Here is a 13,615-nt window from a genome sequence, read left to right as displayed (position 1 = left end):
CGCAGGTGTCATCAATATTAAGCCCATATATGGGAATGTCAATATATGACCATATATGGGCATCCCCAGCCGATGCCCTAATACCCCCAGCAAGGGCAAAATCCAATGACCCGACCGCCGCGTCGGTCGGTAAGTCTGACGGGTCGGTCAGTAAGTCCGATGGTCGGTCATTAGTCCGACGATCGGTTGGTAAGTCCAATGGTCGGTCGGTAACATGGTCGGTAAGTCCAACCATGTTGTGTTGGCATATTGTTCTCCGTGCCTGCGACTCGACTGATCCTCACCCACCACCCTGCCTCACCAAAGTTTTATAATATTTGCTGTACCGTCAGTTATTTTATATGCTGTATATAAACACATAGTTTATAAAAACGGTTGAGAAATGACAGAGTTACCATGTGGGGGTCCCTAGGGGGTTCCTGGGGGTCCCCGAACCTCCAGACCCCCAAAAACGCTCCCAGGGGGGCGCCACGACCGTCGGACCGTCCAAAACAGTTCAGAAATGGCCGACTGACCGACCGTCGGACTTACCGACCGACCGTCGGACTTACCGACCGTCGGACTTAAGACCGACCGTCGGACTTAAGACCGACCGTCGGACTAACAACCGATCGTCATACAATCCCTGTTATGCCCATATATGGAGATCCCTGTTGTCATCAATATTAAGCCCATATATGGGAATGTCAGAATATGACCATATATGGGCATCCCCAGACGATGCCCTAGTACAATCCCTGTTATGCCCATATATGGAGATCCCTGATGTCATCAATATTAAGCCCATATATGGGAATGTCAATATATGACCATATATGGGCATCCCCAGACGATGCCCTAGTACAATCCCTGTTATGCCCATATATGGAGATCCCTGATGTCATCAATATTAAGCCCATATATGGGAATGTCAATATATGACCATATTGGAACTCATGATAACCACTGTGGTTGTCGCAGTTGGTACAACACAGTTGGTACAACACATGGATCTCCATCTCCCTTTAGTGCGAGGTCGCTTCTCGCCCTCAGGGTGTCTTACCGGTACTAACCAGAGAGAGTGGCGTCATTGAGGGGGCAGAAAACAGCACTCGGGCGCTGTTCATGCAGCACTGGAGAGTGACGATGTGGAGTTTTAAATACATTGTTTTCAATGAGAGCGGCGCAAATATCAGCAATTTTAGGCATGTGTGCAACGTACAGTACATTGCATTGTGCAGTGACAACTAAAGTCTCTGTGATGTTTATGTTGTACTATTACAAAAAATCACACCTGTGTGAAGTGCTCCATGTCCATGTCTCTCCATCTTTTTATTAATATTGATGACATCAGGGATTGTATTATGGCATCATCTGGGAATGCCCATATATGGACCTTATATTGACATTCCCATATATGGGGAAGGTCCCCTGGCGATGTCGTCTATGTCACGACTACATACTTTATATACCCATATATGGAGATCGTTTATGATGTCACATGATGTCACGATGCGTGACCATATATGAAGTGGACCGACCTCGACATTACTGACTCTTCATCACCTGGATCTCCACATATGGAGCTGAACCCTAGTGAACTCATCACCTGGATCTCCATATATAGAGATGATGACACATCACTCTGACATCATCAGGATAACCTGGATCTCCATACATGGAGACAATGCCACATCAGTCTGACATCATCAGGATAACATGGATCTCCATACATGGAGACAATGCCACATCAGTCTGACATCATCAGGATAACCTGGATCTCCATATATAGAGATGATGACACATCACTCTGACATCATCAGGATAACCTGGATCTCCATACATGGAGACAATGCCACATCAGTCTGACATCATCATAGGATAACCTGAACAGTATAAAAGAAGCCCTCTGCTTCCAACCCTCATATTGCAACCAACGCACTCGGTTATCTCCAACGATCTCAAACCCTCAGAATCTACTGTCAAGACCTTCATATACATCCACAATCGCCTGGATCCTCAACAGCACTCTACAAGACACAGGACACGAGATACAAGACGAGACCTCTTCAAGACTCTACTTCCAAGACCTTTGACCTTCGGTAGAGTATCAGAATGAACTCATACGAGCCAAGATCCTGCTGCTTAAATCAGAGATTCAAGATGGCTGCCACCACGCCGATATCTCCCGAGGAGATGGAGGAACTGAAACAGGCTTTTTCTAAGATTGACGTGGACAACAATGGCTTCATCAGCAAAGATGAGCTCGACGCGCTCTTCAAAGCCGCCAACTTGCCGCTGCCAGGGTATCGCGTCAGAGAGATCGTTCAGGAGCTCACCGGGACCGGAGAGCAACTCGCCTTTGACCGGTTCACTGAAGTTGTTCATGGACTGAAGAGCTCAGAGGTGTCCAAAACCTTCAGGAAAGCCATCAATAAGAAGGAAGGGATCTGTGCTATTGCAGGAACATCTGAGCAGTCTGGCACACAGCATTCTTATTCGGAGGAGGAGAAGGTGGCCTTTGTGAACTGGGTAAATAAAGCCCTGGAGAATGATCCGGACTGTAAGCACGTTCTACCCATGGACCCCAACAGCGATGACCTGTTCACTGCAGTGGGCGATGGAATCGTTCTATGTAAGATGATCAACCTGTCGGTGCCTGACACCATCGACGAGAGGACCATCAACAAGAAGAAACTCACTCCCTTCACAACACAGGAAAACTTGAACCTGGCTCTTAACTCCGCATCGGCCATCGGCTGTCATGTGGTAAACATCGGAGCTGTGGACCTAAAGGAAGGCAGGCAGCACCTGGTCCTCGGTCTGCTGTGGCAGGTCATCAAGATTGGCCTGTTTGCTGACATCGAACTCAACAAAAGTGAAGCTCTGATCGCCCTGCTGCGTGACGGTGAGAGTCTGGAGGACCTGACAAAGTCGTCTCCAGAGGAGCTGCTGCTGCGCTGGGCCAACCATCACCTGGAGGAGGCCGGATGTCCCAAGATCAAAAACTTCAGCTCTGACATCAAGGACTCTAAGGCTTACTACAACTTACTGAACCGAGTGGCTCCCAGCGGAGATGAGGAGGGCATTCCACCTGTTGCCATCGACATGTCAGGCATCAGGCAGCCAGATGACCTGCAGAGGGCAGAGTGCATGCTGGTCCAGTCGGAGCGACTGGGCGCACGGCAGTTCGTCACAGCGACAGATGTGGTGCGCGGGAACCCCAAGCTGAACCTGGCCTTCGTGGCCAACCTGTTCAACAAGCACCCGGCGCTGAAGAAGCCACAGGACCAGGACATCGACCGGAGCGCCATTGAGGGTGAGACCAGGGAGGAACGCACCTTCCGAAACTGGATGAACTCACTGGGGGTCAACCCTCGTGTCAACCACCTCTATGCGGACCTTGACGATGCATTAGTCCTCTTCCAGCTGTATGAGAAGATCAAGGTTCCGGTAGACTGGAACAGAGTCAACAAACCTCCCTATTCTAAATTCGGGAGCAACATGAAGAAGTTGGAGAACTGCAACTATGCCGTGGCACTGGGGAAGAACGAGGCCAAATTATCTCTGGTGGGCATCGCAGGACAGGACCTCAACGAAGGGAACCGCAAGCTCACCCTGGCACTCCTCTGGCAGCTCATGAGGAGGTACACCCTGAACATCCTGGAGAACCTGGGGGAAGGTCAGAAAGTGAGCGACGACGCCATCGTGTCCTGGGCCAACGACATGCTCGCGCAGGCGGGAAAACCCACCTTCAGTGGCTTCAAGGACGGCGCCATCAGCGGCAGCAGCATGCCCGTTCTGGACCTGATTGACGCCATCCAGCCTGGCTCTGTTCGCTACGACCTGCTGAAGACAGAGAATCTCACGGAGGAAGAGAAACTCAACAACGCAAAGTACGCCATCTCCATGGCGAGGAAAATTGGCGCGAGAGTGTACGCTCTGCCAGAAGACCTGGTGGAGGGGAAACCGAAGATGGTGATGACGGTGTTCGCCTGCCTGGTGGCACGCGGCATGAAGAAAGCTTGAGTCCAAATCCAGTGGTAGAAAGTACTCAAATGTATATAAATGTATGTATATAATAGTATCAATATTGCAATGTAGAACTACTCAAAATGTCCAACTACTCAAAATGTACTACAAAAAGTATCAAATGTAAAAGTATCCATTATGCAGAATGTCCCATTTAAGTTTTCAAATAAACATATTTTGAAAGTGGCAATTTTCATAAATCCTTCATTCTTTCACTTAAAAAATGCATTCTCGATTATTTTGTCCACATAGGTTCAAAATTAACGTGTTGAAATGTTTTGATCAAATATCCCAGGAGGAGATAGATTTTAACAGTTTTTCATAAAAATGATAAAAAATAAGATTTTAACGGTCTTTCATAAAAATTATAAAAAATAATAATTCAAAATGGAGGGTGGATCTAAAGGTCAGAGGTCAAAAGTCAGAACACGAAAGTTGTTTGGCATGAGGAGACACATACTATATGTGGTCATTGAAACGGTTCATGAGCTATGCCCGTTCAAAGTTTGCATTTTGAACACTTATTTTAACCAAAGAAAATCACCCTACCTTTAGGAGGTTTATGTTCGCTTGACGCTTTGTAGTGTCTAGTGTGTGGGGCTGTACATAAAGATGTACTGCTAATGATGCTACAAACATGAGAAATAGGCATAGTAGTCACTTTATAATTTTTATAATAGCCTTCTTACTGTGACCTGGATGGATAAGGTTGAGAGACTATATTGGACATGAAACAGTAAGGATTGGATCTTTGTCTTACATTCTGTAAGCAAAATGCATTCGTTTTAGTAATGGGGTCACATGGTACATACAGTAGCCTTACACATCAAATTGTTTCTACTGTAGGCTATACTGTTATGACAGTCACATGGTGTTACGGTATTTTGTTTTACATTGATGATGACACGCTAAATATATGTTGTGAGCGACAATAGAGTTTTATTAAACTCACATGCAAGGTAAGTATGGGCTTCAATTAAGTCAGTTCAGTCCATATTTAATAGATTTGTAAAAGCTTAAGGACATTAGAGTTCCCAATTATGTCAACTTACTAGATCTGTAACCTGGCTATTAGTGCTGCAACTCGGCTTGTGCCCTGCTTCTGCGTATACTATTTTGGCCCTCTGCACTGGGGGGGAATTACTTCCCCAGTACTTTCATAAACTAAACCTGTAATTCTGAATAATGGAAGCTTTCATGGGGCATTAGATCATAACTTTGGTGAAATTACCGGCATCGCTAAATCACCATTTTTGTAAACTGGAAAGACCTCTGAAAGATATATTTGTCAGTAAATTATCAGATAGTCTCCACAACAATGGCCTCTTTCATGGTTTCAGTGTGCTGATGCCACACACACGCACACGCACACGCACACACACACACACACACACACACACACACACACACACACACACACACACACACAATGTTCCAGCTATCAAATGGCCTTCCTTTCGCGTGATCAGCTCCTTTGTGCCCCTCTTGGTGCCTCTGTCTTTTGCACATGCTCAGTTTCACTGTGCAGTGCACACGCGTGGTGTCTCTGTTCTTCTGCACACGCTCAGTGGCTCTGAATACAATAAAGGCTGAGGTATCTGTGGCATGTGTGCCTAACCCCCGCAACAGCTCTCACTCTGCCTCTGAGGCACACTACAGTGTCTGGCCTGCTTACAGGCATCTGCACTATAGTTTCTGCAGCTAATTCCTACGTTTGGGGATGGGGAATGCAGAGTGTTGTCTTTTGTGTGGTATGTGCATTGTTGCAAAGCATAGAATCAGCCTGTCAAGTGAACAGAGACTGAGAGAGATGCCAGGCTAGGAGGACATTGTTTGTGTCAGAAGGGTTAAGTCCTTCGAGGACTATAAATCGTTGCCCCGTGAGAGTTCGTCCTCTAAGGGGACAGACAGGTTGGAACAAGTAACCCTTCTATTGAAAACATCTTGTCCAGAATGTGATAGACCTCTTCTGGAATGAAAATCACCCTCTCTAAATATACTCAAGTTTTGCATGTCAGCGAAAGCGACTTTATTTTGTAAAATCACTGACTTATGACTGTTGCCTTCAAAACTACATTGCACAATTCGGAGTGTCTCTCAACATTTTGCAGTCTGTATACTACCATGAAAAATAATATTTAGTTAAATTAATCAGCACCTTCAAATTGTGTACTCAGTTTGAAAAGTCTAGCTGGTATCATTCTATGTGCAAGGACTAATAGAGGGTATGTGTGTGACATCATCATTACTACTGCATGATGCAGTAGTAACAATTTGATGTGTAAGGCTACTGTATGTACCATGTGACCCCATTACTAAAACGAATGCATTTTGCTTACAGAATGTAAGACAAAGATCCAATCCTTACTGTGTCATGTCCAATGTAGTCTCTCAACCTTATTATCCGTCCAGGTCACAGTAAGAAGGCTTTATAAAGTGATAAAATGCAGATGGTGTCTTGGCACCAGAAAAGCCTGGGGTCAATTAAATCTCCCCATGCCCTCATACAGTGCTCAGTAGCCTACTGTGTTCAACCACCCGCTTTGAATGTTATAAACCGATAATCAAATGCATATACTGCGAGCCTAGACTGGCTGTCATTAGGAAACACGGAAGTGAAACTGACTTACGTGGCCGGTGAAGACCTGATATAAGGTTATGGGACTTATGTGGCTGGTTAAAACTGATATGAGGTTAGGGGACTTGCGTGGTCGGTTAAGACTGATATGAGGTTATGGGACCTACGTGCATGGTTAAAACTGATATGAGGTTAGGGGACTTGCGTGGCCGGTTAAAACTGATATGAGGTTAGGGAACTTAATTACGTGGCCGGTTAAGAATGAGGTATAGGGTTAAATTTAGTCGGACAATGCGTCCAACACCATGTCGGATGTCTCCGCGTTTCCTAATCGCAGTCAGTATAGGCTCCCAGGATACATGCAGTAGGTCATTAGGATCGTCTTGATAAGTAACCTACTGGTGAATATCGTTGATTTTCATTCAAATCCGCTATATATATAGTTCAACTGAATCAGCAGTATTGTCATGGGACAGCTTGCCACAGAATATCTCCAGAATGTTGCTCCCTATTTTACATTTTATTGATTTTATACGAGAGATATATTATGAACACAATCCACTTAATCAAAGCGTTTCTGTGTTGGCAGATTCAAGCACGCGACTCGCAAGGCTGCTAATGAACTGTTGAGTCGTTGACTAACAGTCAAAGCAGCTAAAGATAAACCCACCAGATGTTCTAAAAGCATATTGCTATTCCCGAGAATGAAACCACACATCTCAATCCAAAGCAGATGAGGAGCTGCCTACTCACAGTCTGAATATGTACAGAAAGAAGTGCGTGTGAAAACTTGACCACTCCTTATTTGGCAACATATTTTGTTGTCAATGTTGGGGGGTTTGACACAAATGCGTCTGCACGGTGTCTGGCAATTCATATACAGCAAGGGTCCATTTAATAGTGTACAAATTTACCCATAATATACTGTAGGTCAAATTTTAACTTTAATAGTTTAATTTTATGAACATCAAAAAGTGTTTAAACGGAGTAAAATGAAGATTAAGATACCCGAATCAGATGGACAGCAGTGGTGGAAAAAGTACTCAAATGTTTTGCTTAAGTGAAAGTATCAATACTGGAATATAGAATTACTCCGTTACAAGTAAAAGTCCGGAATTCAAAATGTACTTGAATAAAAGTACAGAAGTATTGGCATCAAAATGTACTTACCAAAAGTAAAAGTACTCATTATGCAGAATATGTCCCGTTTCAAGTTTTCAAATGTATTAAAATATTTGAAAATAGCAGATCTACAGCTATTTTCAAATGGCCGAAATATATCTAACAGTTTTGCAATATTAATCCAAATCTACAAAGTAACTTGTAACTAAAGTTTTCAAATAGTTGTATTGGAGTAAAAGGTACAATATTTGCATCCGAGATATAGTGGAGTAGATAAAGTATTGGAAAAAGTACGTACTTAAGTAAATGTACTTATTTACTTTACACCACTGATGGACACAAAAATCCTTGCAACGATTATTCTCCATGCCCCAGGAATGTTATTTACTGACAACACAGATAATACTTCTCTAAACCCGTAAACTAGGGTGAAAAACAGGAAGCCAATCTTTGATGAGATTGTGCGCTTAAACTGACAACGATTCAGTGGGGACTTCTATCATCTGAACGTGTTACGCAGCGACCAACCATACAACATGTTATGGCTTCTAAATGGAGCCAAACCATTATCCATCATCACCGCATCACTTAACCCGTTTCCACCCGATACCAGATTCTACAATGTCTTCTAAATGATGATAGTTTTCAGAAAAACTTATGTTTCTATATCAGTTGTTCTCAAACTATTTCATGTCAAGGAGCCCCAGAATTATATGTACAGTAATTGGCCGCCGACCCCCATCTGAAAATATGTTGTTCCAGGGACCACCCCAGAAGCAAAGATTTGAGTTAAAAAACGTTCTCTCTGAAGGAATAAATATTCAAAGATTTGCGTCACATTTTCACGATAAAAAAAAAGAAAAAAAAGAGATCTGCTATTTTTCAATAGCTTTGTAACATAATGCTTTAAACACCAAAAGGGGTTCCCGTTCAGAATGGGTTAAAACACGTGGGAACGCTAAAATGTTTAATTTATCCACGTCCCTCGTGTCCAATTAGATACATCCCCGCAAACCTTAAGCGTGGTTTTGTTGTCAGGGAAACCGATAAGTGCATCCGGGCATTTCGTTTTATTTACTCACGTTATCTCCTTGGATTAAATAAATAAATAAAACGCATTATATAATTTTTTTCCGAGAACATTCTCCAGATTCCTACATGGTTGCAAGCGTGGTCCTGGAGACACATTTCTAATGAGAAACAGACTCTGCCAGAGGCCATGTCTTTCTGTTGTGAGGGATAAATCAAGGTCCTGCTGAAAAGCACCCCCAAGCATGCTATGCGTCAAGCCTCAAGCTATGGAACGATCTTCAAAACATCTGTAACTGATGTCAGTGTTGTAATATCTCCTATACCTAACCTCAGCCATGGCTACTGTGGTGAGGAGAGCTCATGGTCTATAGGCCTCCAGACTGCCCTAAATGTGACTCTGGCTGTATCCATACCCCTCTCGCCACTCTATGATAATGGGCCAGGGCAACCTGCCAATTCTCATGGACATAATAGTGCTGCTGTGGCTGTGCCCGGGAGCAAGACATAGGCCGGTGGAAAACGGACAACCGCAAGTTGATTGCAAGATTGGTGGCCTGTGGCAAAGCTACCGGGATTCCATTCCAATGGGAGGGCTCGTGGTGCCATATTATAGATCACTTGTTCTCTTGCCCGGATGTGTGCCAGACACCATCACACTAGTATGAGGATGTGGTCAGATGGTCTGATATAGTGGACAATCACATTAGGGGAACATAACATTTCGTGGAAGACACCAAAATAAATCTTTGCATATAGGCTAATAATACACATTGTACAATGTGATTGGAGCATAAATTGCTTTGGTGAAAAAATAAATTCTACTAATTCTACTTAAAAAAAATAGATATAGCCTGTTAAACTAGGATAGCTGAACTGTTGTTGCTTCCACAATTCCACAGTACCGTTTGTACAATTCCTAACTCACATTGCCAAAGAGCAACTATAATATTTCCATTGTGTGGTCCACTGTAATTCAGAAGGTGCAGTGCATCACCCGCGTGCACGGCAAGAAAACCATTTTGGGATATGGCCACAGAGCAAAACAGTGTTTAGACTACCCACAATGCCCTCCTCTCTTCGCTTAGCTACAAATCTCCATGTGTTTCCTCAGAACATTGGCCGGTACCCTTTCATAATACAGTAAAAGTACAGTACAGCCTGTGGGGCTGAGAACATTGTGAAATGTTTACTGTCAGGCTGGAAATAAATGTCCACATGAGGACCTGCAAAGTAAATGTGATAAGACTGTAAACGGGGGCCATTATAATGGACAGCTAGGTCTTTTAGTCTCCAGACTCCACATGTTCCCTATATTATCCAGTATGTTATACTGTATGGACAGGAGAGTTTGGAAGGTTTCATGTTTTCACAGGTTGTAAAAGAATGCTGACAAATGTCAGAAAACAGAGGACTGCAATCACCGCATAAATGGCTGAACAACGCCCGTGAGAGTTCAGAGTAACGGGAGTGTTTTCATTGTTATTGCTATAGGCCCTGCATATCTTTGTTATTTTATAATTCCTCGTCTGGCAGCAAGGCGTGTGTTGTTATTTCATTGAAGGTTAGAGGACTGATCATAAAGTATGATTTAATAAGATCGTACTGTACAGTATATACAGTACTTAACGTCCAAATGTATCTCCAGCAGGAGATTCATGTGTTGGCCTGTGTTTGTGTCTCTCCATATGCGCTATTCTGGCATATGTGGCCGATTAGTGCACACTGCTAGCAGGCCAAGGACCTCAATTCCCAAATATCGTTTCCCATTAGTCGGTGACAAGTTAACCATCCTATATAATTTTGGTGAAGTAATATTTTCAGATCTATCTTCCCTTCAGGTTATGGAATATGCGTCCTGCAAGGCTATTCTCTAGAGATTGTCTAGAACTAGCCAAATTGGGCACATTATCATATCCTTCCAGTTTATAGAATACTACCCAATTACGACGCTCCAGCTTATCGGATGTAGGCCTACTGCACATACGTGCACAAATACAGTTAAAATTCTACACCAAAATATACATTCAACGTGACAACATATGATAACACTGAATCTCCCAGACCGTCTTTTATTGAATTATCAAAATTATGATTTTTTTTTGTAATTCTACAAAAGACACAGGGATCAGATGGAGGGATTATATCTCCAAAATGGTCTGGGAATGCCTCGGCATCCCCCCGAATGAAGTTACTAAAGTCTGGAGCTCTGGAGCTCCCCTGCGACCAGTCTACGGATAAGCCGTTGAAGATGGATGGATGGATGGATGGATGGATGGATGTATCGTTCATATAGGCTTTGCTACATACTGAGTTGACTACAGTAAAAATGTGTCGACATCCAATTTCAAAACTCTTCAAACCTTTGGAATATCCTGTCCTGGAATGATTAAATGATAAAATATTCCTCTGACAACAAGGCAAGTGCAACCATCGCCTTTTATCTAACAAAACAGTATAAAGTCATCAGCCAAACACACCCTGACATGAAAACATATCCCAAACACAGTCTGGTGTCACCGTTTCATATTTCTCACTGTCTATGCTCCCTGTTTCCTCCCTCAAACACCAAATGATAATGAGGTAGCTTTACACCATAATGGGTGTGAATGCGTCTATTCTAGCATCTGGTGGAGGAAGGGTGGAGGCGCAAAAGACAGGATGTGTCGATCGGATGAGCTGTTTGGCAAGAATTAGAACCTACAGTAAACGTGTGAGACAGAGAGAGTCATCAGACAGCCACGCCCACACAAACAGCATGTCGTTCTGCGCTCAAAAGTTACAGCAGGAAAGAAAGCAAAAGCCGGTTATTTTGCAACAACAGCAAAGGAGAAACTATAAGCTGCAAAATCCTGAGTGTATGACATTGTAAAATTAGATTTTTTTATTTTTTGTAATCAGACATTTCCTTTTTCTTTTCTTTTTTTAACTTTGTTTTTATTTCAGTTTAGGCAACTTCACAGAATTAAAAGCATACATTTTTCTTACAACTGCTTTTTTTTCCACAACCTCAGCTGTTTCATACTTTCAAAGAATATATATATATATTATACACTCATACACACAAACAACTTCACATACATTTACAAGTATTCACAATAAAACAAGGAAATAAAATACTACAAGTATTTACCATAAAACAAGGAAATAAAATACAAGTAGCAAGACAAAAACAACAGAGCGTCGACAACAATGGGAAGTGAACAAAACTGAGAACAGACATGACTGGAGACAGAGGAAAGAGTATGAGCACATCAGAAGGTCTGGGGAGAAGTGTATTCAGTGAGTCGTTACTCGAGATTCCGAAACCTGCTACCTCATTAGTAGAGGCAGTACAGGACAGACATTTCCTTTTGATAGACTGAGACAGCTAACAAAAAGGAGAAAAGGGCGCACGCACAACAGTGTTGGTGAGGTGTTGCTGGCCTTTGTAAATAAATATAGAAGTTAAAGAAAAAGGCTGCACACTCGTATAGTCACGATGCAAAATGTATTTAAAAAGAAACCAACGTTTCGACCAGGCAACTATAAGGTCTTCTTCAGAAAATGATTCCCTGAATAATAGCATATAGTGAGACAGGCCTGTTTAAAAGCGGATCAGGGTGTTGTCAAGTCAGATGAGCTCACTGGAACAGTTCACCTACAGTACTGCATATAACTGCACAGTCAAATCCTCAGTGTTCACTTTTAAAGGAAATATGTTTAAAAATGGAAAACTTACGGGTGAATTTAGTAACATTTGTGCACTCTCTGGAGTTCCACGTGGATAAATTAACACCAAGGACTTTACTGTGTGGGGAGAAAAACAGCCACAGAGAGCCGTCTTGTTCGAGACGCAAACACCTGTCCTGCGCCAAAGCAAATGGCTCCTAATGGAAATGGATGAATACAAGTTGACTTGTTCCTCCCGCAGCACATCACCAAAACAAGACTTGGGGAAACTAAACAAAAAACAAGGTGACAACGATATTCCTGGCAATTATTTTGTATTCGCTCTATGTTGTATCCAGTGATGTTACCACCAAAGGTTCCATTGAAGAACCACAGTGAATGGCAGGCGGAAAAATAGTAGATCTTCAAGCTCACAACACTTCGCATTGCAGTGTGTAGTAAACGTGTAGATCCGCTATTTTCGGTGCACTACACCTCGTGCCCATTTCAGGCCCATTATTAAGTCCATCTAATGTTGGATGGGAGTTGTGTGGTTTGTGCTCCGAGGATGAATGAGCTCTACTGTTGAGTAATTCATCTTGCGGGAGAAGCTATTTTTAGGCCAGCACAGTAGCATGCCCCGCAGGGCTCTGGAGTTTCCGAGGTTTATCGTCCTTCTCGAGTTAGAAGATCATATGCTGGCCACATGGAAGGCTAGATAGATGACATCACCTCCGGTGACACTTACACTGCTATTGGAAGAGATGTGTATTGGTAAGTGCTGTTTAACTGGTTTAAAGTGATGGCTGTGTAACTTAAATTGAGGGTGTCTCTGCAACTGTAAACTGTCCACACACAGAGCCGACCGAGAACAACATTCATTTTGCAGTGTGCAGGGGACTCGACAAATGCCTCATGTATGGCTGGTTATTACACTGGCACAGATGTCACGCTATCTGGACATCATTGTAGGGTGGAAGGCTGGAAGCGGATTAGGAGAGTGTGCTATCCATGTCCAATGTTCCAGAGACGACAAGTGGGAATTTGTTGAAGGCTGTGATTGTGCATGTATGTCGGACATGACGGGATTATTGGCAGCATACTATTTAGACTTGCAAGGACTTGTATTCACCCCCATTCGCCCAACCACCACAAAGAGAGCGTGCACGTGCACACGCATGCACGGCATACACCTCTGTTTCCCTCTAACTCACTCTCTTTCTC

The 13,615-nt window shown here is 43.2% G+C and overlaps 1 protein-coding gene across 1 annotated transcript; it reads left to right on the top strand.

The window, feature by feature from the left end:
* Positions 1-2,142: 2,142 nt before the first annotated feature.
* On the top strand, positions 2,143-4,008 carry LOC306931037 (plastin-2-like; the record flags this gene model as incomplete). The annotated part of the gene is made up of 1 exon (XM_079512213.1): positions 2,143-4,008. One exon carries the CDS (start codon positions 2,143-2,145, stop codon positions 4,006-4,008), a length of 1,866 nt encoding a protein of 621 aa, XP_079368339.1.
* Between the last annotated feature and the right edge of the window lie 9,607 nt (positions 4,009-13,615).

Source organism: Electrona antarctica (assembly GCF_951216825.1).
Source record: "Electrona antarctica genome assembly, chromosome: 10".
Lineage (NCBI taxonomy): Eukaryota > Metazoa > Chordata > Actinopteri > Myctophiformes > Myctophidae > Electrona > Electrona antarctica.
The sequence above is the reverse complement of the archived record's forward strand: the minus strand, read 5'-3'. Positions and strand labels throughout refer to the sequence as shown.